We start from the raw sequence: 26,481 nt of genomic DNA on the forward strand, positions 1-26,481 counted from the left end.
TACAAACTCTTTTCCCTTTATAAATCAATTTTCTCATTAGTTCTGTTCCCTGTGATTAATCTAACAAGAGTAATCAATTTTGACAGACTAATATTTAAGCACAATTTGATAAACTTTTGCCTAAATGACTTGAAAGAAATCAAAATTATGTGTTTATTAAGTATAAGGTAAAGAAAAACCCAAGATGAATCAAGACTTAAAAAGACCATGGAGAAAGCAATTTTTCAGAATATCTCTTCTGAAAGATACTTTATAAATACTTAATTGGTTAGACAACAAAAGTGGTTAGAGTTTGCAAAAAGACATACTTTTACACTATTAACTTATTTACTAAGTGTTTGGGGGATGAGCCAAGGCTATAATAAATCAGTACTTTAACAGTCTAAATTTTAGTATTTTATTTAATCTATAGAGCAAAATCTTTGAGAAAAGATTGAATACTCACCAATGTTTTGGTGTAACCTGGCTCAGACTGATAACTTCATCGAGGATTTCGTTTTTAGCTTTTTCAAATAGTTCGTTCTAGGTAATATAGATACAAGTAAGTAAGATTTTCATAAGAGAGTCAATCTGGCCTGCCATGAACTTCAGAGAGCTCTACAAGGAAGGCCCCTCTCTGACAGGGGAGTAGGCTGAGCTGAGGTGTGAAGCAGGCGTGATCAGCAAATAATGCTCTTCCCCCTTCTAGTCTAGTTTTTAGGAATGACAATAGCCAGATAAGGACAAAGACATGACACCAACATCTACCGTATTCACTCAATGCAGTTTTTCAGGTAACATTTATTCTGCCAGGTAAGGTTTTCACATAACAAATGTTATGTCAAAGTGTCAGTACATATTAATTCAGTCTATTAATATTAGTAAACTGATGCTGTTTTACAAAAGATGGCATTTTAGAATCAAGGCCAAGCAATATTTACGTCCCATTAAATCAGGGTATAGTTCTCCACGGTAGATTCTCAAAAGGTAAAAAAGTTGATGTACGAATTTAAAGTTTACATTACATACATAATGTTAATTCTAAAAGACCTTTAAAGAATGTTCTTCATTTTATCAGAAAACATTTTTAAATACTTGCTTTAGTACCTTATGATCTGTAATTATTTTTTAGTGTTATATAATAAATGATTTAAATATTGTAGAAGAGACAACTGCTCCTAGGAATGTATACTTGTAGCTCTAAATTAGTAATCCTATGGTCAAAAGCAAAGCAGTCTGGCTCACCAGAGTCTCCTCATCAACATAAGTTTTGTTAGAGCACAGTATTAAATACGACATATACAAAATACATGAAGTACGCAAACATTACCCGGTCAAGTTCTCGTAAGCGAGGATAGTTATTCTTCCACTCAGTCTCAAGGTTAAAACGTGTTGCTGAGGAAGAAGAAAAGATGTTCCTGTTTAAGGATTCTCTTTCCAGCTGCAGTGGTTAAAGGAATCTCTGGTCTCTGTACTAACGCATCTCGTGCATCTGTCCTAACAGAATTTCTGAGGGTGCACCTACGGCTCCTGAGTGCTCTGGGCTCTCAACATCTCAGAGTCTCACTACTGCAAGTTTCCTAAACTAATCTCCTTGACGTTAGTTTCTCCATTTTCAATCCACAAAACACACGGCAGGAGCAGCTTAGTACAGCTGCTAAAGGCATGGACTCCGGAATCACATCACCAAGATTCAAATCCTGCATCTATTATCGACTGTGTATGATGCTGGGTGCATCGCTTAGGTAGGTTACTCTGTGCCCCAGTTTCCGCTTCTGTAAAATGAGAATAATAACAAGACTCATAAGGTTGCTGAGGGATTAAGCAGGTGGAATTTCCAAATGGGAGAAGGGAAGGAAAGTCTACTCTCATCAAATGAACTATGGCAGCAGAGCCACGGAGCAAGAAAGCACGGCATTCAGTAACTAGTACAAAGGAGCGGAAGTGCAGGCCACTCTGCCCCCCAATACCATTCCCCTCTCCCCCTAAAAGGGGATCGAAGTCCACTGTGGTTTACTAAGCTCTTGCTCTAAACACTACTGCAAACTTTCCACTCTGTTGAAAATCTGCAAAGTACTCCCTGTGATGTTTCCTCTGAAGGTGAAAGTGTTCTCATACAACAACTAAAGATTTCTATTTGTCCCATTTTCCACACCTAATAGAAAATAAAGTAAAAAGCCACTGTTAAAGGAAAAAAAAATCTGGCAGATACCTAAGCCTGCCATCTAATAAAATGTCTAAAGTTGTTAGCTTATTTTAAAAAGCCAACTTACCTTTGAAACTATCAGCCTGTTGTTCAACGGACTCTCGTACCATTTTCCAAAAGCAGTCCGATACGGCCAGGCTTAAATTTCTTGTAGTCACTTGGTGTGCCTTTAGCATGCTCGTCCCATTAAAAAATAATAAAAGCGAATGTACATAAAAATGGCAAAAAGGACAATACTGCCATAAAATCTGAAAACGTGCTCGTCATGCTAAGGTAACGAGAACAGCCACGCGCACATTTTGTACCAGCCTATTCAGTACGACGTTCTGTGCTGCAGACGACGCTCCTCATCTGAGCTATCCAACACGGCAGCTACTAGCTGCCTGGGGGTGGAGCCCTTGGAATGTATGGCTAGTGTGACTGAGGAACCGAAGTTTTAATTTCTTTAAAGTTAACTAAGTCAAACTTAAATAATCGCCCGAGGCCAGTGCCTGCCATGCTGGACAGCTCAGTTCCGTACACCTGCCAGTTCCTGCCCCCGTAGATAATACTCGACTATGTTTGCAACAACTATCTTGATTTACAGTATTAGTACTAATACAGAGGCAAACATACCTTGCCATTTTAAAAGACTCTCTACATACAAGGTTTTAATGTAATTCAGTTGTCGTTTAACTCTTCCTTTTTGCTTTTTTTCAGGATCTTACTTTCTGTCAATATCTATTTAAGGATACTCTTTTAACATCCCTACCCCCCACTCCGACTTTCCCCACTACTGAAAGAGAAACGAGCACGTGTATTTAAAAATGTAAGTGTTGGGGGCGCCTGGATGGCTCAGTCAGCAGAGCGTGCATCTCTTGATCTTGGGAGTTTAAGATCTACCCCACGTTGGGGATAGATTTACTTAAAAAAATAAACATAAAATACCAGAAGGATGGGTTTCTTCAAAAAATAAATAAATGAAAATGTAAGTGTTGCTCTTAAAAAAAATCACTTCATAAGTAAAACAACTAAAGATGTGTCATGTTGTCTTTCTGTGCCCACATCCCCAGGGGCAGTTTTTCACACCAGCACATATTGTACTATGTGATAAGCTGCTCCTAATTCTTTTTTGTTTTTTTAATTTTTTAAACATTTATTCATTTTTGAGAGACAGAGATAGACAAAGCATGAGCGGGGGTGGGGAAAGAAGGAGGCACAGAATCCGAAGCAGGCTCCAGGTTCTGAGCTGTCAGCACAGAGCCCAATGAGGGCCCAAACCCATGAACCAGGAGCTCACAACCGGGGCCAAAGACGGACATTTAATCGACTGAGCCACCCAGGCACCCCGAACTGCTCCTAATTCTTAGCAGCCTGAGGGCTTCCCTATTAGATCCAGATCACGATTTCAGAAAAACTCTGGAAATTCAATGTTAAATGAACGCTACAAAACAAACTTTTAAGTGAGAACAGCTTAAGCTACTCCAAGTGTTTAAACCATATACCTACTTTAGGAGTTTTGAATTCTGAAAAAATTCTTCTTCATATTCTCTTATAGCTTCAATGCTTTCAGAGCTGTTTCCTAGGCAAAGACAATGAAATTGTCACTAAGAAAATTAATCTTCACTATCTAAAAACAACAAAAATTGAAATTGTTAAGAATCCACCTTTGCATACCTTTTCCTGTTACAACAGCAAAATAACCTAGAGCTTTCATTGGGAAGAGTTTTCCTTCAATTATCTGCTGAATCTATTTTTAAAAGTAGGAAATAAATGTGAGATGTAGGTTTATATAATTTTTTAAAGCATAATATACTATTCAGAAAGCAAACTTAATAATGCTGTATACACATGTTCAAATATATAAATCTATACAAAAGTATTAAAATGTTTTTCAATTGCTCCTTGAGGGGGAAAAAACAAATACATTTAATTTCACTACACGAAAAGATGCATTATGAAAACTTGGATTGCTGTTACCGTGATTTGGGGTCAGGCCTTAGTCTGATTTCATCTCCGCCACTAACCAGCTATGTGACTTTAAGTAAGCTGCTTGACTTTCTCACAATGATCGCTGAAAAGATCGTAGGAGGCCATATGACATGTACGTACCACAGTGCTAGGCACGCAGAGTCACTTGATAAACAGTAGCTCCTATTTTTATCTTCCTATACTTTTCTTCAATATGTATAAATTCTAACCAAGTTGGACTTTTTTACTCTCTTTTTAAAAATGTTGGGGTCCACTGGCTCTTGGAGGGTCATGACCCTTTTCTAAATGTAACAAAAGCTAGAGACCTGTCCCTGGGAAAATGCACATTTGCACAGAGAGCCTCACACATCCGATGTTAAGGGTTCCTCCTCCCTGCGCCCATTCACATTAACACTGCGGTTAAGAATCCCTCCTCTAGGACAAGTACACCCCTAAGCTAAAGCTGAAGCTTTGGTATAAAAAAGGACTGCTATATAAACTTCAGTTGAATATATTTCTTCAAAATAAATATAAACTATCTCTGAGAAGAGGGGAAAGAAGTGAAAGCAATAAAGGGAGTTGGGAAGGAGGCACAGAGTTTGCTTCTACCTCACTTCTGCCCTCCACCGTACCAGGACCAGAACCGCCACAGCAGGCCTCCGCCCTCAACATAAGGCAAAGCAAAGGTCCTCGAGGTCATGCGGAGAAGAGCTAACAGAGCAGGGCTGAGACTGCTGTCCTCAGAAAGGTCTGCTCGTCGTTGGCTGGTATTTGAGGACCTCACTGGTAAACAATTCCCACACTGACATAAAACTTTCTCCACATTACAGTGACTCATTGTGCAAGCAATGTGGTTTCTGCTGAACATTCGCTTTCCTTTGGGCGTCTGGAATTTTCGTCCTTGAGGGTGCCCATGTGACCAGGCCCCAGTAAGAACCTTCGGTGCCGAGTCTCTCACAAGAAACCTGTTGCCAGAGGCATTAAGCATTTCCCACATGACTCTACGGGGAGAGGGCTCTTGGAAACCTGAGCCTGGCTTCCTCCAGATACCATCGCTTGCACCTTAGCCTTTTGTGATTTTGCTTTGTATCTAATACTGTCAATAGATCTTAGGTATAAGGATGGCTGGGTGCTGAGTGCTGGGAGTCCTTCTTCAGAGTCGGTGAGCCTAGCGGTGGTCCGTCCTGGGAACCTGCACGAGAGGCCTAGTCCCAGAAGGTTTCAGGTGGGAAGGAGAGAGAGCCCATGCAGTCGTACGAAGGATAAGTACCTCTAACTGGAGATGTTCCATGGGGGATAGAGAGCTAACAGTAACAGAGGGCAGCCACCGTGTGCCTAAGACTTTGTAATGTTAGAGCACCATCTCAATCACTTTCCAACAAATATTTAACTCATTAAATCTTCACAGCCTCTGAGATAGTACCATTAATATCTTCATTTCCAACAGATGGAGAAGCCTAAAGCAATTTGTCCAGCATTACACAGCTAGCAATGAGTAGAGCCAGCATTTCAAACCAAGCAATCTGTCTCTAGGGTCTATACTCCCAACTACTACCTTCTGCCTTTACCTTAAGTACAGAACACGCCCTATGTCAAGATTGGCACCCTAATAAGACTTACAATGTCATCTTGAAATAAAAATTTTTTGTTGTTATAGGACAGAAGAGACACCGAACACCATGAATAGAAGTCACAAAATTTCAGTAATGAAAATGACCCTAGAGGTCAACTAGATTAATAGGATGGATTAGGTACTGACTCAGTGCAGAGCAGTAACAAGATTTGCCCAAGGACACACAGCCGGTTGGTGGTGGAGCACAGATAAGAATGCGGAGGCCTGACGCCAATCCAGTGCCTTTCTCTTAGGAAACACAATGTTTATTTACCAAAAAAAAAGTATAAACAATGTCCAGAAGGAATGTATAGTGTTACCAGTTTTACAGTAATTCATGAAGATCAACTAAAAAACCTAAAAAAATACTTAGAAAAGAAACACCACAATCGTTATTTTGTGGTTAATTAATAAGTAGTTAATGACTGTCTGTCAGCATATAAGATTACATTAGAGTAAGCAACATTAGCAATATAAGAATTTCTGAAGCAGACTAACTGAAACTCTGGAATTTTATTTATACTTCAAAATGGCACTTAGGTAACTTACTATAACTTTCTAATACTTTGTTTTTAATGAGAAGAAAAATCCCACCAAAGTATTCCGCAAAAACTTTCTGATTGCTTGCTTCGTTTTTAGAACCAGTTCCCGCCACGGCTCAAGCTGTTCCCTCATAATAAAGAGCTCGCCCTCACCCTGCTTGGGCTAGCCACGTTTTTCTCTGCCAGGTCTACTTTGGTCAAAACAAATATCGTCCTCCTTCCATGAGGATCCATTTGACTGACCAAGTCTGTAACAATGCTGCGTTCAGCATCCACAGATCCATCTGGAAAAAAAATTGAAAAATGACACTGAAATAATTGCCAAGTAGGTTTTAAAACTTTAACCTACACCCTTGTATCTACATTATACTAAGCAAATCTTTCTTACATTGATCTTAGTTACGAAAAGAAATTCTAGCTAATAAAAATTTGTGATGTTTTATCAAAATAGTCCAATTTCATTTCTATTTACTAATAAAATGAGTGGCTTAAGGGAGGGCAAGAAATACGTATGTTGTATGTTCTGTCACATGCCAAGCTTAGCCGGCTAAGGAAGGAAGCACATGGGTGCAATTAACACTTTTTGATAAGACTTACCTTGAATGCATAGTATGATGGCATTAGGATTCTGCATATAAGCTTTGCTGATACTGAAGATAGTTTCCTTTGTGTCGGGAGCCATACCCGATGTCACAGTCTTGAAGAAAAAGGGTTTAAATGTCGTTATGCATGTTTTTCCACAACAGGAACAAGATAAAATACACGTGTGTGTGTGTGTGTGTGTGTGTGTGTGTGTGTGTGTACTCACATTAATCACGCCTGGGAGGTCAACAAGCACCATCCTCTGCAGGCCAGGGCCTTTCACGTTTAAGGAGATGGTCTACTCAGGGACACACAACAGAAGAGAACTAACTGTGCGGGGTGTCTGTTAGGGCATATTCTAAAAACTCTGTGTCTCATCCATTCACAAAAAAATCACCCTTTTTCTAATCCTAAAAGTTAATTATTCTAGAAAATTACTCCCAAAATGATATATTAGTTGGAGTATTACAAAATAAAATCTTATGTATCCTGAAACAGCTACAATCTAAACATGAATGCCAATCATTTGGATTTCCATAAAACACTGTTTCCGTAAAACCGTTAAAATGAAGTTCAACACTTACCTCAGGACTAACAGTACAGCCTTCTTTCACGTTCTTCCTCATTCGGAGTTCTATTTCATGTCTTAATGCTGCAAGCTATTAATGGAAAACAAAATCCTATGATAATCCTCATTTAACAAATATCCCCCTTCGTTGTCTTTCATAAGCTTATAGGAGTTACCAAGTTACACACATGAACCTCACTTACATCCTCTTCTTTGGTAAGATCGAACTCCCGAGAACTATCTTTAAACAAGGCCACGTGGTGAGGACCTTCACTCAGAGTGACCTGAAATTAACAGAAAATGGATGTGCCACATGCATTTACAATTCACGTTGACCCCCACAGCACTTACATGGCCGAGACAAGGCCACTGCACCGCACACATCCCCGTCCCTTCGCAGCACACGTCAGAAGCATCCCTAGGGACTGCCAACATGGCGGCACAGAGCTCACAGACTGTTCATCTGTGTTGTCCATGCATCTGTCACGTGTGTCATAATTCCCCACCCAGCCTGCGGCTACTCCATCTTTCATGACCAGAAGTGCTGCCCTCTCCTTTCCCAGTTAATGCTACACAGATACTAAGCACAAAGCCATCGATCTAAAACTTGAAAAACAAGAAGAAAATCTTGCATTTGACCTCAAAGGTATATTTAGGTAAAGGACAAGTCATTTATTCAACTTCTGTTTACTGAGGGCTAACTATGCAAGTGTTACAAGAGGGACACAAAGAAGTGACCATCCCTGGCTTGGACCTCACTGCTTCTAGGAGAAGCACACACAGAGCTGACACAATGTAGTAAGACCTCGGTGCACACAAAGACAGGGGTGTTGACTACAGGGGAGTAGGGGCAGCCTTCACCCAAGAAGCTAGTGATACTTGCACGAGGAATTCTCTAACAACGCATATGTTAACAGGGCCTTCCTAAGAACTTCTAACCTTCACATTCCCCTCCCCCTCTTTTTTTGTACTTTTCAATTGTAACTTCTCAAGCTTCTCTATAATGATCCAGTTTCCCTTTTAGAATACAATTCCTTCTGCTGAGAATAGCTAAGCAGGCTAGATAACCAGTAAAATCCAGCTGGTTGAAAGCATGAGAGAGCAACCATGGCAGCCTGAACTCAGTCTAAGACCCCTGAGGATGTTAGGGGCACATTGTGATGGCTGTTTTCCCTAAGGGTGCTTGCAGATTTGTGGCACGGGATTGAAATAGAAAAAAGGTTAGCAGTCTTCCTGGGTTGAGGAGACAAAACCAGAGATCAGGGTATCAAGCAGCCCTGAATTTAAGTTGCTAAAGCCCCAGAAAAAAATGGACAGCAGAAATAAATCTCCAAAAACCAAGCCCTACTTTTTGTGCACAATTTCCCCTGTAAGGCATCTGCTTTGTGTGGAAACAAAGCAGAAAGAAGCAGCTAAGAAGGCTAAAAGGCTAAGTCAAGATTTTGTCAATTTGTTTAGGAGAGACAAAAATTGAGTTCAGAGTTCATCGAGAAGTCCTGGCAAATTCTAGAGGAGTAACTGTGAACTGGAAAAACCCCGGCCTTTTATGTTTCAAGGAAATCTGTCCGGGATTTACCTGTCTGCTAGAAGAAAACTAACCCCTCCTAAAATATGACCTCATCCATAGCTGCTGCCGTCAGAGTGCTGGTAGTGATGTAGAAGGTAGGTTTACCATGTTTTTAGAGATGATTATAGAGAAAGACATGAGGCGCAGTCAATTTCCCCCCACAGTGGAAGTATTCCAAGTGCCCACCAATAGTAAAATGGATCCATAAAGTTGGGTACATTTGCACAAAACCACAGAGTGATGAAAAAGAAACCAGTTTTACACAGCATAGTTGAGTTCACACCCAGACCCAAAACAGTGCATTCTGTATGGATCACACTGAGACCATTTCATTTTTGGAAGATTCTAGCATCACCCTCATTGTGTATTCCGGCCTTCATTCTTGGTGGTGTTACTTTCCTAATTCTCCAACTACTCTATACCCATCACCTGAAGTAAAAGACAAAAATGTACAACCATAGAGATTCCCTTAAATTTATGTCCACAGATCTGAATGGGGATCTCCGTGTGGCTCGGCAATCCTACTATTTCTCAGCTTCTCTTGTCAACTCACTCTGTAGTTACTGCTGGCCTAGAAGGACTTCCTTCTTAGCTCAATCTTTAATACCTTCTGCCCCTCTTCACTTCACAGCTGATAATCTAGCCTCCTGGAGTCACTGAGCAAGTGGAAGCAAATGGAAGGAAAGTTGCACATATTCCACTTCATTGCCTCCACTGGTAAATTCAGCCGCCAGTCCTCAGTCTTCACTCTCCGGATCTGTGAGCAGCATTCAGCCTCGCTGATCACTGCCTCCTCCCGAGTATGTTCCTGACCTGACGTCCACTACACCATATGTTCTGATTCCTTCTAATGCACTGGCAGCTTCTTCAGAGGCTCCTTCGTTGCCTGCTTCGTCCTTGACCTCTTAATCTGGGGTATGCCCAGGACACAATCCTTTGTCCTGTGTCTTCTCTCTCCTCACTTCCTTGGTGATCTTACCCAGTATGATCATGGCTTTAAATATCACCTTTAGATATCTGATTATGACTCCTAAATTTATATCACTAGCCCAGACCTCTCTCTAAACTTGTATATACAACTGCTTATTTGCTAACATCCCTTGCAAGTCTCAAACTAACTCCTGATCTTCTCCCCAGAGCTAATTTAATCTACTCCAGACTTCCCCATGTCAATTATATGCTATAATTTAGTCAGGCCAAAAGCACTGGAGCCATCCTGACAATTGACTGTTGTTTTTGCTTTCAGAATGCATAATCCAGCCATCTCTTACCACCTTCATTGCTACTTCCCTGGTCCAAGAATCATTTAGACACTCCAATAGCTTCCTATCTGGTCTCCGTGGTTCTACCCATCTTGCTTATGTCTATCTTCAACACAGTAGTCAGAATGAGCCTTGGAAAAAATAATATTACTCTGCTCAAAACCCTGGACTGGCTATTCTATTCAAAATAAAATTCAAAGTCTGCATGATGACCAAAAAGGCCCTACTGATCTGCTTCCCCCTGCCTCCTATTATCCGTACTCTGACCTCACTGTCTGCTAATCTTCACTCTGCTCTAGCCTCACTGGCCTCAAATACGAGAGCCACCTAAACTACCTCAGGGGCTTTGCACTAACTGTTCTCTGCCAGGAGCCCACACAACTTCTTCCCTCACTTTGTGCAAATCTTCACCTTCTCAATGCAGTCCACCAACACCCTGGCCACCCTCACTCCCCTTGCCTGGCTCCACTGCTTTATTTATTTATTTATCTTTTGGCAAAACACCTACCATCTTCTAACATATCACATCATTTGGTCACTTATTCTGCTTACTATTTACTGTCTGCTTCCTCTCCTAGAACTTATCCTCCATTATGGCAAGGATCTTTGTTTTGTTTGCCAACGCGCTGCCTAGAACAGTGCTGGAGTGTATTAAGCACTCAATAAATACTTGCTGAGTGAAAGACTGTAGCCATAGATGTTTCTGAACTGTTAGAGCTCCTGTATATTGCACGCTGAGTCCCAGCCTCAAAGCCTTTGCTATTGCAACTGTTCCCTCTCTCTTACATCATCATTTGTACCTTTCAAACTAGATCATTACAATCAGTATATAAAGATCTTTCCCTTTACCCAACATATTTCCACTGTCACTACCCCATTTCTCTACTCTTCTTACAGTAAATATTTATATGTATACAAGAAATTATTTATATGTACTAACTCCACCGCCAAAACTCCCATACTCTTACTTGGCCTCTCATTGACCTCACTCAGAATAAAATCTAGAGTCCTACCAATGAACAGCTCAGTGCAGTGTGACCCCCACAGAGCCTCTGCCTTCAGCTCCCATCCCTCGCCCCTCCCCCGCCCGGCTCCTGCACAATGGCCACCTGGCTGTGCCTCCACCGATTCCCATCCCAGTACTTACCAGGACTATGGGTCAGTCTTCCCATTGACCATTCTTCACTTCCACACAATGGACAAAGCAGACTGAAACAGCTACTTTCCTGAGGAGCTTCGTCCAGACAGCCTACTGTCCTACCTTAACAGGAGAACGGGTCATCATCTCCCCGGATCCTCGAGGGAATATCCGCGCCTGAGCAATCATCTCCAACACACTAGTTTTTCCAGCACTCTGATCTCCAACCACAACAACCTTATCACAGAACAAATAACATTTATTTAGATTTTTAAAAAATGTTTATCTACTTTGAGAGAGAGAGAAAGTGAGTGAGAGAGCATGCACGAGCGGAAGAGGGGCAGAGAAAGAGAATCCCAAGCAGGCTCCTCACTGTTAGCAGAGAGCCCAACATGGGGCTTGATCCCACGAGCCATGAGATCATGACCTGAGCCAAAATCAAAAAGCAGACACTTAACTGATTGAGCCACCCAAGCACCTCCAGATTTTTTAATATAAACATATTTATAAATAGATCTGAAATACTGCTGAGGCTTTTTTTAGTCCTTTAAAATAGCTACAGCTACATGATTTTGAAAATACCATCCAGAAAACAAAGATGGTTGATACATGTATGCATATAGAAAATATAAACAGCAAAATATTATTTGGATCCACTATTTATAACTAAATTTTTATTAAAAACTGTGTTAAGCAAAATAAGCCAGATATCATGATTTCATGCATATGTGGAATTTGAGAAACTCAACAGATGAACATCGGGTAAAGGAAGGAAAAATAAGATAAAAACAGAGAGAGAGGTAAACCATAAGACTCTTAAGTACAGAGAACAAACTGAGGGTTGCTCGAGGGGAAGGCTGGGGGGCCAGCGGATTAAATGGTTGACCGGCAATAAGGAGGGCGTTTTTCGGGACGAGCACTGTGTGTGATATGCCGGAGATGAAGGACTGAAGTCAAAACTATACTGTATATTAACTGACTTGAGTAGACACAAAAACAAAAACTAAAACAAAACTTGTGCTAACTAAACCACTACTTCTAAAACCATATCGTTCCTGTCCTATAAATCTTTTCCACAGCTAGTTTACTCTCTACAAAGACATTTTCAATTCTATGAAATTAAACGCCACTCACTAATTTAATCAACTATTCAGGTGTTTTAGTGCCATGGATACTTCAAATACATAAATGCAGATGCCTGATAACCTTCCTTCATTACACATAAATTCAACGTGTATATTTATACACTGGACCAAATGGACCAGTGGGCCAAAATAGTCAAACAACATTCAATGCTTAAGATACCATGTGGAACACATGAGTGGTATTATATAGGTAAGAAACATATGTCTCTGTTTATGTGTGTGTGTGGTGCGCACATATGTATATGTCTATATTGTGTGTCTGGGTATATACACACAGAATTTTTAAAAATGTGTTCTTTTGCTAACAAGCAAGTTCACTATGTATTAACTTCACTTACCCTTGGCAGATGATCTTGTGTATTGTAGCTGGCGTCATAATCAGATAGAACATCAAGAACTTCAGAATACATGTCAATCAAGGACTTCTACAAAATTTTAAAAATTAGTATTAAACAGTGAACACATTAAAAAAAATCAGATGAGTCAAGAGAAAAAAAGTAGATAAATCCAAAATGTTTTCCCATGATTGTATTTTTTCTAATTATATAAATACATATTCATAGTAAAACAGTATAGAATAAAATTCCATTTCCTCTTATTCAATTTATTTTGAGGTATATCGATTTAATAAAGTACATTAACTGAGATTTCCTAAGCTTCTAATTAAATGTTAAAAGAAAGAAATTCTGGTTTAATATTGAAGAACTAAAATAAATGCCCAACAAACGAAGGCCATTATCACCATAATGCCAAACAAGGAGTCAGGTGACCAACTACAAGGTGTATCAGAGGGAGAGGGAGAGGGAGAGAAGACTGTTAAATCAGTAAGAATGAGTGAGTGTACGGTGACAACTGGGCAGATGAAGAAGTGAGTGCCTCACGTGGCAGACATCCTGCATCGTTTCTCTGTGTAGAACCAGGACAGAACAGGGGACCTAGCAAATGATAAGCTTCAAGAAATTATCTGATGAGGGGCGCCTGGGTGGCTCAGTCGGTTAAGCATCCGACTTCAGCTCAGGTCATGACCTTACAGTCTGTGGGTTCCAGCCCTGCATTGGGCTCTGTGCTGATAGCTCAGAGCCTGGAGCTTGACTTCAGATTCTGTCTCCCTCTCTCTCACCCTCCCCTACTCATGCTCTCTCTTCTTTCTCTCAAAAATAAATAAAACATAAAAAAATTAAAAAAAAAAGAAATTATCTGATGAATGACTTAACAAATAAGTAAAACAGCTGGGTAAAAATGGGTTCCTCTCAAGCACTAAATAATTAAAGACAAGTTTCAATGCAAGGTAGGAACAAAATGGGCACCTATGTTTCCTTTCATCTCTTAATCACCTCAAAGTAATTAAATGGAAAACAACTGCTATGCCCTCCACCCCCAAATAAACAGAAAGTTCTTCAAATTTTCATTACCATTTCATTTTATGAGAGAAAGTACTATCTATCAGGCGAACTCTATTAACACTTAGACATGACATTTCTCAACTGCCATGTGTGACTTGTGAATAAAGCCATGCTATTTATCTGTTTTATGCAGTTGTGATTTAGAGTCAGAACTACTAATACATGTTGGTTAAATTAGAACTACCTATCTTTGGACTGTGGCTTCAGAATACATATGTCATGATTTATAGTAGGTTTGCTATTATACACAAATTCTCTTTACTTACATGAGATATAAGTTGAAAATATTACTTCAATTTAATTCAGCACACACAGCCTGGTTTAATGGGCAATAATAAGATTTAACTTACTGATAATGGTAATTACCAATGTGCTGATGGTCACAATCCCAGCATGTTCTTTTCCAAACATTCTTTAAAATGCCTAAGAAACCTTCCAGAAAATAACCTGAATTCTTATAAAAGTGAAGAAAGTGAACTAATCATTCACTGGAAATACAAGTGTGGCAATGAAGCTAAGTCATACCTAAATGTCCATGAACTTACAATTCTGATTTTATAGCCATAGCAATTAAATAAGCCTAAAGATAAACTGGGCATTTCAAAAAAATGAATTGATTCACAAGAAATGACTGTTAAAAGTATGAAGATTTTATAGGCCTAGTATGAAACAAATGTCTGGAGACTATAATTTGTGAAATATCTTCATATAGGAAAGAGTTCCCTATCTCCCAAGAATATCAGGTTAGAAAGAAAAGGACAGAACGTATTACAGCTTTAACAACTGGTATTGACTGAATGCCAATGTGAAATGGCAAAGTTCTAGAACTAAAAAGTTCAGATAACATACCTTAAGCTTCCTCTGATGGATGCCTTTGTCATCTTTCTGTAATACTAATTTTCTTAATTCTTTGTTCTCTTTTTCTAACCGTTCCAAGATCCTCTGGTACTTTAACTGCAACAACATAATACCATAATTACATAAGAAAAAGATGGATTAATAACTTAATTAAGTCTAAATTAAAATCTTCCAAATTCCTCAAGTCATTATCTCCTATTTAAAATGAGCTGTTTCATTTATAAAGCTTCTTTGAAAACAGTGGAAGTAAAATAAATTATGAATATTATCTCACACAAACAGTGGAATTTACTATCATTTTCTATTATAATTTGGCATTTTATTTGGAAAATTCTTTGCTATTTACACTGAGGAAATTAAGTTATTTGAAAATACTAAAGTGTAAAAATTTAAAGAAGTTCTCTTAACATTCTATTGAAGTGGTATTTCCTACTACATCAAAAATTTAAGTTGACAAAGTTGACAAAAATTCAAATTCTTCCCATTCTCCATGTTATTTTATGTTGTAATTACAATGATACAAACTACCAATAACTAACAGTACCTGAGCATGTATTATATGACAGGCCCGATACTAACTGTTGTAACAGCATTAGCTTCCTTAAGTCTTTACAGGAGTCAAAAGTTAGAGACCAGAGGTTAGGGACACTTGGTAGCCTATCCAAGGTCACAGAGTTCCGGATATAGGTCAGAGTCAAGAGCCTGTACTCTTCAAATTTTGGTTAAGTTTCCAAGGCTGGAAATTATACATTAATTATTAAAATACTGATCTAAAAACAGATTTAAAGAAGACTAATACACTTAGACAGACTGTTCTATCAAAGTAGATGCTCTTCTTCTCAAATACATGTGATTCTCTCCTACTTGGTCATCTCAGTTGGTATAATACTACTTCTTGCCTGAATATTAACAATTAAGAATTACTTCTTCCTCCAACCAGCAGAATGTTTCTATCCAACTTGCAATATCATGTCTTTTAAAATGGAAAATAATTCTTAGAAAAAATTTTAGATTATTGTAATCTTTTAAGAATGAAGTAAATGACAGGAAGTCAGGGCTCTATCCTCAGAGACTGTTCAACTTGAGTCCAATTTTAAAAAAGCATATACTGCAGCAGAACTCTGTACTGTGAGACAAGTAGAATCAGCGGCTAGATTCTACTATAAACTTTTTAAACACACTTGTTCATTTATATTTAGTAATAATAAATACAACAACATTCTGGCAGAATTAAGTCTTTGCTAATATGGTAGCCACTAGGCACCAGAGCTGTTGAGCACTTTGAAATGTGGCTAGTCTGGACTGAGATGTAGTGTTAAAGGGTAAATACACACCAGATTTTTACAATTCAGTATATAAATAAAACACCTCATTAATATTTTTCTACTAATTACATGTTTAAAGGATATTAATTTGGGATCTACTGGGTTAAATAAAATATATTATTAAAATCAGTTCTACCTATTCCTTCTTACCTTTTTGTAATGTCAAAATTTAAAAGTACACATGTGGCTTGCATTATTATTTCTATTGCATTTCAGTTATATAGATAACCCCATGGCTTATTACATCAGGAATTTTTCATACAGTGTTTTTGTCAAGGCCCAGTGGCTGACACTACAAATTGTTCAAGTCAAAGAGTTGATATCAATGGATATATAAGTGTGGCAGGATTTCTACCAGTTCATATCTTTATGAATATGGAATCAGTTATGGAGTCTACATTTTCTGGGGATGGAATCATTCTTTGGTACAGGTGCCAATCTGTAGCCACCCTGAAGAGATGTGCTGCTGAGATGTGCTCCCAAGATCTAGACCAACAGCTCTCAAAGTTAAGGATGCATCAGAATTACTTGAGGGCTTCTGAAAAGAAAAATGGCTAGGCCCTACTTCTAGAGTTTCTGATTTAGGGGGTCTAGGAAGGAATCAATAATTTGTATTTCTAACAAGTTCCCAAGGATCCTGATTGCTACTGCTCCAGAGACCACATTTTGAGACCAATGATTCTTAAACTCTGGCTGGATTGAAGACTAGAATTGCCTGGCTGAGAAGCATTTAAAAATATATATGAAGATGGTCATAGCACCAGTGATTCTATGGTATGGTCTGGCATAAAGATCAATGCATAGATATCAAGGAAATCCACCACAGATATTAAGAAAACCTGTGACTCAAGAAACACTAATTGTTTAATTTTATCTAGGTTGCTCCTTGTATTTTTCCCTAAAAAGAAATCCCCTTTAAAAAACTTTTAACTTAAAAAAAACTTCCTTAATTATTGTGCATCACTGTTATTTATGTAAAATAACAATTACAGCATACTACTGTATAGTACAGTTGTGCTTACACTACATTATAATATAGTAATAGTCATAATAACACAATTAATGATGAAGTGGGTGACAGAGCAATCTTGCACTAGAATATATCTATTCATCAAACTGCATAGAACAACACATCTTTAAAATAAGAGTACTTTTATAACTATTGGAGAATAGATTTTCAAATTAGTGCCAGAAATATATTAGAAAAGTCATTATCTGACTGTTCTCGGGATTTAGAGAAGTAAAGTAAAAAGATACCCGAGGCTGGCCAGAGCTGCGGTTTCTTAAGCTGCTTCTATTAATCAGTCTGTCAATGTAAACACGCAAGCATAGGTTTACACAGAGATGAGTCGTTTCCCCTCATTTCTGCTGTTAATAGCAGTTGGTCTCTAAAATTAGAAGCCCAAGATTCACTCAAAAACAGGTCTTTACACACAGAAGGAGTTAACCACATCTACCAAGTTCCTTCTTTACTCCTTACTAATCAATTTTTTTCTGTATTTTTTTTACATTTATTGAATATAAGGTTGTATCTTCAAACCACTCCAAATTTTGCTTTCTTAAAAAATTTCCACACACCAAATTTAAGGGTATAGCATAAAGTCCCTGGTTCTTTCTACTTGTCAGAATTACCTGAGTATGCAGAAGTTCTTCTTGAAGCTGGTCAATTTTCTCTTTGTCTGTCACCTAAACATTTAAGATAAATTAATTTTATTTCCATAAAAATGGATTTATATAAAATGGACAGTGAGTTACATTTTTGAAAAGTATTTTTAAAAATAAATACTGACTTTACATATTTGATCAAAGCATATTTTAAATCAAATGATTATTTAATAAAACACCTATATTCATCACTAAAATTGCTTATCAAAATTTTATAACTGTATTTACAATTAAAAGCCTTAAAAATCAATCATTTTCATGATGTTATTCTAGTGACTTCTGATGAAGCGCTTCTTACACACGGTTACTACCGTTTTCATAGGCGGTTTTGTACTCAACCACAGGCATTGATGCCTGGACAAAGGGGCACAGATGCCTACAGAAATGTGTTTGGGGAACTTATACATGCTATCATTTATAGCTACTGAAAAATTCATTGGTCATAGTGATATCTTAAGCATATATTACCCATTTCTATTCTGTAAGTAGGAAGTATTTAATAAATGTAAAGAACCTGTATTTTCTGAGCTTTACACGGAGCCAGATGATGGTTTTTAAATTCAGTTCGAGAGCAAGAGCTGCTAGCCCATAATACAGTGAATGCATCAGTAGCAATAAAGTTGAGTAGAGCAACTAAAATTGATTTTAATATAAAACAAAAGTAAGATAAAGTCTATAGCTATTGTGGAAACTACTTCCAACTGTTATTAATGTCAATAACTCTAAGATAAGATATCCCCAAACAACACAGAACTTTACTGCATTATCAAGCTATAGTGACAGTACAATTCTACCTCTAAAACACAATAATCAATTCTAATTAAAATGAAGTCATTTATGACAAATCCATGTAACTGTGCTTTGACTCCCTGGTGAGGTGCAGAAGTTGTCATACTCAGCCTTTCAAAAGAGTTATTTAATTTCTGATAATCAAAACTTATAAACATAAATTATTTCAGAGGAGACAAAACTCAAGGTAAAATTCATGTAAGTCCTTGTTCATTTTCATTCAATGGCTATTCAAGCAATCAAGACATCATGGTTGCAAATATTTATGAAAAACTTTTAAATGATTTGGTTATTGAGGTAGATATTAATAACTCTTATCCATAAAATAAAAAAGTTATTTTGCAGTCTTAATTCCTATTTCCAAGTACTTTCTTAAAATATTCACAAAATTTCTTTTAAATAAAAATGACAATGCTTGCCACAAATGATAAGTATATTACATTTTCCTTAAAAGTCTATGCCTAGAAATCTCCAAATATAACTCAGTAATTAGAAGAAAAGAGAATATAAAACAAATTTTGTATTGCTGTTTTCTCATTTTTATGCAGCAAGCAGACACTTATGGAGAGATCTTTCCTCATTTGACTGTGTTTGTGTAAAATGGACAAGAATTATTAATAGTCACCTAAAATTTGAGGAAATAAGCAAGTTGGGGAGGAACCAACAACCCAAAGAACAAAATCTTGAACATCAATGAAGAAATAGACACTTCCATGTTGTTTCCATATGGCGTGCCATCACATTGGAATAATGCGCTCATAAAAATGTTGTCAGGCACATTAAATTCCCAATTCATCTTAAAAGGTACTTGGATTAACTGCGTTCCATTAAATACTCATCTGACTGCAGCTAAATTAGTATGAAATGTATAAACAGTATAAACTGTTTTAGTTTTGGATGTATTTTATGACTTCGTGCAATATATCCTAAATTAGAATAGAAGATCCAGTGTTAGTCTACATCTGGGACAATAGTTAAGAAACTAGTACAATTACACAAAAAGTTAGAATGCTTGGTAATTTGGTAAAATAAAAAGTGTATATGAAAGGCTAAAAGGACATAAGGTTATTAGAATATTACAAATACAATCTTTATGCTAATATTAGTATTTAGTAATGATGCCTGTTAATATTTTTATAAATTCTTATTTTTAGGAGTATTTAGATTTATCACTTGCCCTTCTGGTATAACTCATGCACAGTTTTATTAGTATGCTTCCTATCTGCTCAATTTAATGGAACATCAAAATTAACATCAATCATATTAAAAGACAGGTGGGTGGAGTCAAGAATTAGACCTAATATTTTCTAAGAAACAAAATGAAAACCTTTAGGTTTACAGAATAAATATTAAAGATACTTCTACATATTTTAAGGGAATAGCACATGCTATTTTTCATGTATAACTTATTCAATATCTTAACTAGCAATTTGGGTATATTTCATGTTGAGGCACTTTGCCAATAAAATTCAGCTACTTACGACAGGAGTTCAGTTCTTGTCCTGCTGTTTAACATACTGCTTGCATTTTGAAATTTAAAACTCACCCTGACAGAAATGGGTATCAATGGTCTTGAAACCAGAGCTTTTCTACAATTCCAGGGCTGTGAAACTGATGGAGAAAGAGCGGAATCCTCCGCAGAAACAAGCTAAAGCTGAAAAAGAAAAACCTTTACTAGCTCCTCACAAAACCAAGCCTGTGTTTTAAATTTTAAGTATTTCTTCCTACTAAGCCATTGTGGCCATTTTAAAATAGAAAAATACATATTAAAGGACTTGTAAACATTTCCATGTGTGTGTCTGTCCCTGCATGAGTTACCAGGGACAGTTTATTAGCGGCTACTGTAAGATAAAAAATGAAGGCCTACTTACATTCAAGAAGGTAAGGAAGGATGATTAAAAGGCAACAAAAAGCGGTGGATTTGTACCTCAAGAAAACCTCACATGCCCGGAGGAAGGCCACAAATCTCATGAATTAGAAATCAGATTGTGCGGATAGTGAGACGGGCTGAAAAGTCAGTCACCTGTGTGCTGCCTACAGGGGGAGTCGGGGGAAGATGCGGTAAGGGGTAGGACATCCTCACAGAAGAGCAGGAATGGTGTTTAAAGTTCCATTTACTTTCACACAACGTAACTCCAAAGTGGGCCTGTTTGGTGCTTTACTAAATATGCCTTAATAAACAAAACAGATGGAGGTACAGTCCTATCAGTTGCCATTTTACAAATGGGGAAAATGAGGACTGAAAAGGTTAAGTGGATAATCTGATAATATCAGAAATGAAATGGTATCACTAAACCTCAAAGCAAGCTAGGAAGTAGGCCTCAAATGAACATTAACCTTGGGCAATGTAGAAAACGAACGTTATTCACTGGTAATATCCCTTAAAGCATCAGATTTAAAAGCATATTGATAATCTTAAACCATATCTTGAAATCTTAAAATGGAAGGCAGATCTACGGGAGTCACTTCAAATTATTTTGCCATTATGAAACAACATAAGAACAACTTGCAGCTAGAGCGATCCATGTTTCTAACTAACATACCAGAATACACTAGTTCCTTTGCCTTCTTTCTGTAACTAAGCTAAGGAACAGATGGTTTGCTTTAAGCATCCAATTTGTTAGGATATTTAAATGGCACTTCAACAAAATACAGATCAGAGAATGCTAAAGCACCACTTAAAAAAAGCCCTTCCTTGGTTTACCAGATCTAGTTTAATCAAACAGGAAAATAACTTATTTTCTATTTCTACCTATGTTGTTCACTCGCTGAAAGCTAAATATACAGGAGTTGATTCCACAGCACTGGAATTGAGAAAAGCCAGGAAATGACACTAAAAAGATAAATGAAACTATGAGGCATAGTCTCAAATATTACCCATCACCAAATGTGATAAGGTTAATAAGCAAATTTATTGCACCCAATCACTATCTATAGAATTTGCTGACTTCAAGGATCAGAACCTACAGGAACCTAATTAAATGGCTGAATCCCTTTTTCTGAGTAAAATCTGTATACGACTTTAAATCTTTCCTGATCTAATACACACGACATAATTAAGTTGATGTCAAGACCTCAGAATATAACTTTAAAATCATTACATTCATTTCATTCTGACTCAAGTCTCTTCAGAACATTAACCTTGAGGTCTACACCATAAGATCATCTAACAGCCAAAAGCATACTTTTAGGAGCCTCTTGATTGTACGTATAACCAAATATTTGCATAGATTTACGCTGACTTTTATTAGAATCTGTTCTTTAGCAACCTAAATTATATCCACTTTCCAATGTTCAATCCTTCAGTCATCCAAGGTGAAAATTTATTTGTGCTGACTTCACAATTGTGGAAAAATTTAATGAGTCAATCAAGGTATATAATAACTTTACCAAAAATTTACATCAAAATAGTTTTCTTCTGTAAGAAATAACAATGTTTTCTGCTGATTCATTTTACTAACACAATAAATTTCATTCTTTAAATAATTTAAATTGTGGTCATCCACAGTAATCCCTTACATTTATAGAAATGAAAACTTGGGAGAACCATAGATAAGCTGGCTAAAAACCTAGGATGAATCAGCAACTGGACCAAGTAAATCACAATTCATAATTCTTCTTCTCTAAATACAAATCTATGCTCCCTCACAGAGAGTCTCATTTTCAGAAAATAATTCCTATTTTGGGTTTGTTTATCCAGTCCAGGAAAGTTAACATACTTATATTAGGATCTTTCAAATTTTTACTTTGTCAAAAATAATTTCTCATAATTGGAGTCCATGAAGGGACTAAGATGACATGATCTTGACAGAAATGGCTGATTAGTGTGAATACACCAGAAGCCCCCTTTAACCATCCATCACCTTGCGCTTCTGTTGGGCATAGCTCGTGCTATATTGGCCAGCGGCTCTGCGCGCTTCCTCTTCATGCTCTTGAATTTGCTGTTGTAAGAGAATGAGCTCACCAAGCAGACCCTGCCATGAGTTTACAATGAGGAGAAGAGGAAAATTGGGGAGGAGAACAATGTTAAACCAAAGGGCACAAGCAAGGAACAGTTGTAAGTTAGGGAAGAATGGATAGCTTATAACAAAAATGGAAATGCATTTATGTTCCTTCAGAAAGCCACTATATACTAGGGCTCTGTACCACATTTCCATTTTTCTTCTCAGTAAAATTAGATGTCTCAGAAATATAAAACAACAGAGTTTAAAAGGTAAAAAGGAAATGCAATGTGGCTGATGGCTGTACAAAATGAGCCAGATATATAATATTAATATATAGTAAAACCTAGACTAACTGGAATGCTCAAGGAAAGTGGCATTGTAGTTAACGATTTATTACCTCAACTCTTATTTTTGAATTGCCAATATGAACTAGTATATGCTCCTGACTTGATACATAAGGGGAAAAAAAACCTTTTAATTCTCACCCATAGTTCTCATAAAACTGATTGGAGAATACATAATAGTTTATTTAGTTATTCAGTTATTATGTATTTCTTCTTTGATATCTGATGTCAATTAAAGACCAGAGCCCCTCAAAACCATTGGTTTGAGTTCCAAGCATCAAGTTAATCAAGGTTTTACATTAATTCATATATTCTGCATGCCTATGCATATAAGCTTATCTAAAACGTAGAATTCTTTTTTTGCAAATTAAAAAATAATGTTTGAGGCACTGTTTTAACTTTATACAATATAAAATAAGTAGTTTGACTGAATTTTCACTTTTTATGAGCTGTTTTGACATTCAGTAAAAATAGCCTCTAAGAATATAAGAATATATCAATTACTAGAGCAAAAAAAATTTAAGAGAACATAATTAAGATCTGGAGATAATAGTTATTATGAAAATTTTAAATAAAACAAAGTCCAGTTTGGGCCCATGTACAGCACAATCACCATTTCTATGTTCATTCCACTTAAAAATCATGAAATGCTGACTAGTGCAGTTTTTATCACAACGTATTTACATGTGCCAGACCCAATACATACAGGATAGCCCCATTTTCTGTATAGTATTTTTAATTGCTGGCCTAATAGATAGTAGCCCTCAAGAAATGTGGGAGAAAAAAACAACAAAGAATTGAAAATGTCACAAGCCTAATATTTTCTCAGTTGGACACCTAAGTGAATGAAGTCTCTATTTAATCTGCATGGGAGTTTTCCAGAACAATGGGCCTAATTTTTACCAAGTTATGAAAATAACAAGAGCTAGGAAAACTAATATTCATTAAAATCATCTAAATTGGGAGTTTCAAATAGCTTCAGAGCTTTTTAAAATAATTAACCAAAATATTGTATTTTATATAACTAGTAAGTTTCTTGAAATACTGGTTAATATTACATTCAAATTTTAATTAGTAGACTCATCTAGAGGCTTAATTACTTTATTAACCCAAAGACTGTTATAAATGAAAGTTTTCCAGAAAAGAAGCAAATACAAACAGGAAAGCTACTATTATAGTAAGACATCTGATTAAAAGGAAGTATTAGCATATAATTGGGGGAATTTTTGTTTGATTCTTTGTTTTAATACATTAGGCCATGCCAACAATAATGAAACTGGTTGACTTACTATAAATCAAAATATGAGACTAGTTGATATCTCTGTGTGACAAGTGAGAGAACATCAGAATGGCAAGTAACATAACTGAACTGTCAACATGTTTCCAAATTCAACAGAAAATACATCTATAAAAACCTGTGCTTATCTTTAAAGATATATCTTTTAAATTAATACTTTATGGTCACTGATATATCTATCGAAGAAAGACAATGCCAACTCACTAGCCTCACTACTCTCATCAGTTACCTAATTACCTGCCATTTTTTGATTTTATGTGTCATTGCTTTTCATGAAGCAGAAAGCAGAATAATTCAACTTATTTTTAGTTATTTACTATAACGCACTTTTCATCATCTGAGTGTTTGGTTGCCTCAGAGCAATACCCTTTTAAAGGTTTCCTGTGCTGGCTCATATAGCAGTGTACCTGTGCTTTAATTAACATATCACCAGTATTCTAACTCAGGAGATGTCAAAGCAGTGAGCAAATATTCCACATTTCTTAACTATGCTTGCTGGTCTATCAGGTATAGGATTCTTGTTTACTTACAGCTTACACATCCTTCCCTAGCTCATTGCTTCTATCTAAATACAAATTATACAGCAAATACTTAATATCTATTACAAGAAAACATCCTCTTTCTAGTGACACTTCACTTTCCTTCTAAGTTTGTTACTGAAGCACTGTTACATGAAGATAGTTGAAATTAACTGTTACCTCCTAAAAAGAGTAGGAAGAAGACAAGAATTAGACACAGAGAAAACTATTTACACTATACTACATGACTAAGGAGGTTACCTCTACCCAGTCTGGGACATCAAATCTCACCCTAAGTACTGAGGGATGGGCTATACAGCTTCTGAGCTAAGGCCATGTGAAGTAAGGAAGGGAAGGAAATGTGTGTAACTACAGTGCAAGACACATTCCTCAATGGACAAAGTACAATTTGTTCTATAAACATTTTCCCAAGCTCAGATATTTTTCTCTCCAGAAATAGCACATACTTATGTTAAAATCATATACTTTACATATAAAACATAATAACTGTTGTAAACAATAGTAAACATAAACAATAAAAAAACCAAAGATGATACACTCTCTCAAGACCTCCTAGTAATTGCCAATTTGACACTGCATCTCTCAGCGTCTGGTATTTCACGTACAGTATTGCCAGACTTTTAAAAAATTTTAACATCAGGTCAAGAAAATCAGTGGTAACTCCAAAAACCAAAATATCAACTGAATACACTGTGAAAATCTAAAAGTTAAGGATTTTGGTAGGAAAGATTTTAAATAACTTTAAAATTATTTGTTATTCATATGTGAATACATTTAAAATACTATATTTTTAACAGTGTTTTATTTTATTTTCTATGCTTTATTTTTTAATATTCAATGAGATATGTGATGATCTACTATGATGGTGAACTTGGCAATTTGTTTCTATGTATGCTTTTTATATAGAACCATTTTATTGATTACTTTGAGGATAGTTTTATTTAGTTCTAAATTGAAGTTTAATTTTTTTTAACTTTAAAAAATTTTTAAAAATAGTTTATTGTCAAATTGGTTTCCAGATAACACCCAGTGCTCTTCCCCATAAGTGCCCTCCTCCATCACCACCACCTCTTTTCCCCCCTCCCTCTCCCCCTTCAACCCTCGTTTTCAGTATTCAATAGTCTCTCAGGTTTTGCATCCCTCTCTCTCCCCAACTCTCTTTCCCTCTTCCCCGCCCCTTGGTCCTCCATTAGGTTTCTCCTGTTCTCCTGTTAGACCTATGAGTGCAAACATATGGTATCTGTCCTTCTCTGACGGACTTATTTCGCTTAGCATGACACCCTCGAGGTCCATCCACTTTGCTACAAATGGCCATATTTCATTCTTTCTCATTGCCATGTAATACTCCATTGTATATATATATATCTATATATAGTATATATATAGATATATCTATACACCACATCTTCTTGATTCATTCATCAGGTGATGGACATTTAGGCTCTTTTAACAGTATTTTAAACATTTATAGCAGAGTTGGACCCTAATCCTGTTTATGTATGTATCTAGTACCTAGAATAATGTCTGACATGTTAGAAGTGTGTTACAGCTGACACCTAAATTAGCGCTGGGCACACATTTGCTCCTTGAATGAGTCAGATTATGATCTACTTTTACCTAATAGTGCACACAAAGTTTCCAGTACAAAATCCAAATGTGTATTCTGTAAATAAGCTACACAGCAGTCCTATGATCTAATTTCCCAGTTTTCAGAGTCCTCAGAACAGACTCCACAGAAATTAAGGGGAAGAAATTAAATAATGTTA

General features: G+C 36.8%; 1 protein-coding gene across 6 annotated transcripts in view; it reads right to left on the reverse strand.

Annotated features, from left to right (window-relative positions):
• The window catches only part of OPA1 (OPA1 mitochondrial dynamin like GTPase), an 86,934-nt gene that overhangs the window by 43,718 nt on the left and 16,735 nt on the right, over positions 1–26,481 (reverse strand). For 4 of the 6 annotated variants that reach the window (XM_029939621.1, XM_029939623.1, XM_029939620.1 and 1 more), the window contains 15 exons: positions 22,455–22,565; positions 17,770–17,823; positions 14,804–14,908; positions 12,890–12,976; positions 11,530–11,643; positions 7,643–7,723; positions 7,456–7,530; positions 7,098–7,169; positions 6,887–6,986; positions 6,443–6,573; positions 3,842–3,914; positions 3,674–3,746; positions 2,253–2,368; positions 1,310–1,374; positions 446–522 (listed from right to left, as the gene is read on the reverse strand). In XM_029939621.1, coding sequence (XP_029795481.1) covers positions 446–522; positions 1,310–1,374; positions 2,253–2,368; positions 3,674–3,746; positions 3,842–3,914; positions 6,443–6,573; positions 6,887–6,986; positions 7,098–7,169; positions 7,456–7,530; positions 7,643–7,723; positions 11,530–11,643; positions 12,890–12,976; positions 14,804–14,908; positions 17,770–17,823; positions 22,455–22,565 — 1,334 coding nt within the window. The remainder of the gene's footprint in view (positions 1–445; positions 523–1,309; positions 1,375–2,252; positions 2,369–3,673; positions 3,747–3,841; positions 3,915–6,442; positions 6,574–6,886; positions 6,987–7,097; positions 7,170–7,455; positions 7,531–7,642; positions 7,724–11,529; positions 11,644–12,889; positions 12,977–14,803; positions 14,909–17,769; positions 17,824–22,454; positions 22,566–26,481) is intronic. The other 2 variants (XM_029939625.1, XM_029939622.1) reach the window with 1 other exon arrangement.

This window comes from Suricata suricatta, chromosome 5 (genome assembly GCF_006229205.1).
Source record: "Suricata suricatta isolate VVHF042 chromosome 5, meerkat_22Aug2017_6uvM2_HiC, whole genome shotgun sequence".
Taxonomy (NCBI): domain Eukaryota; kingdom Metazoa; phylum Chordata; class Mammalia; order Carnivora; family Herpestidae; genus Suricata; species Suricata suricatta.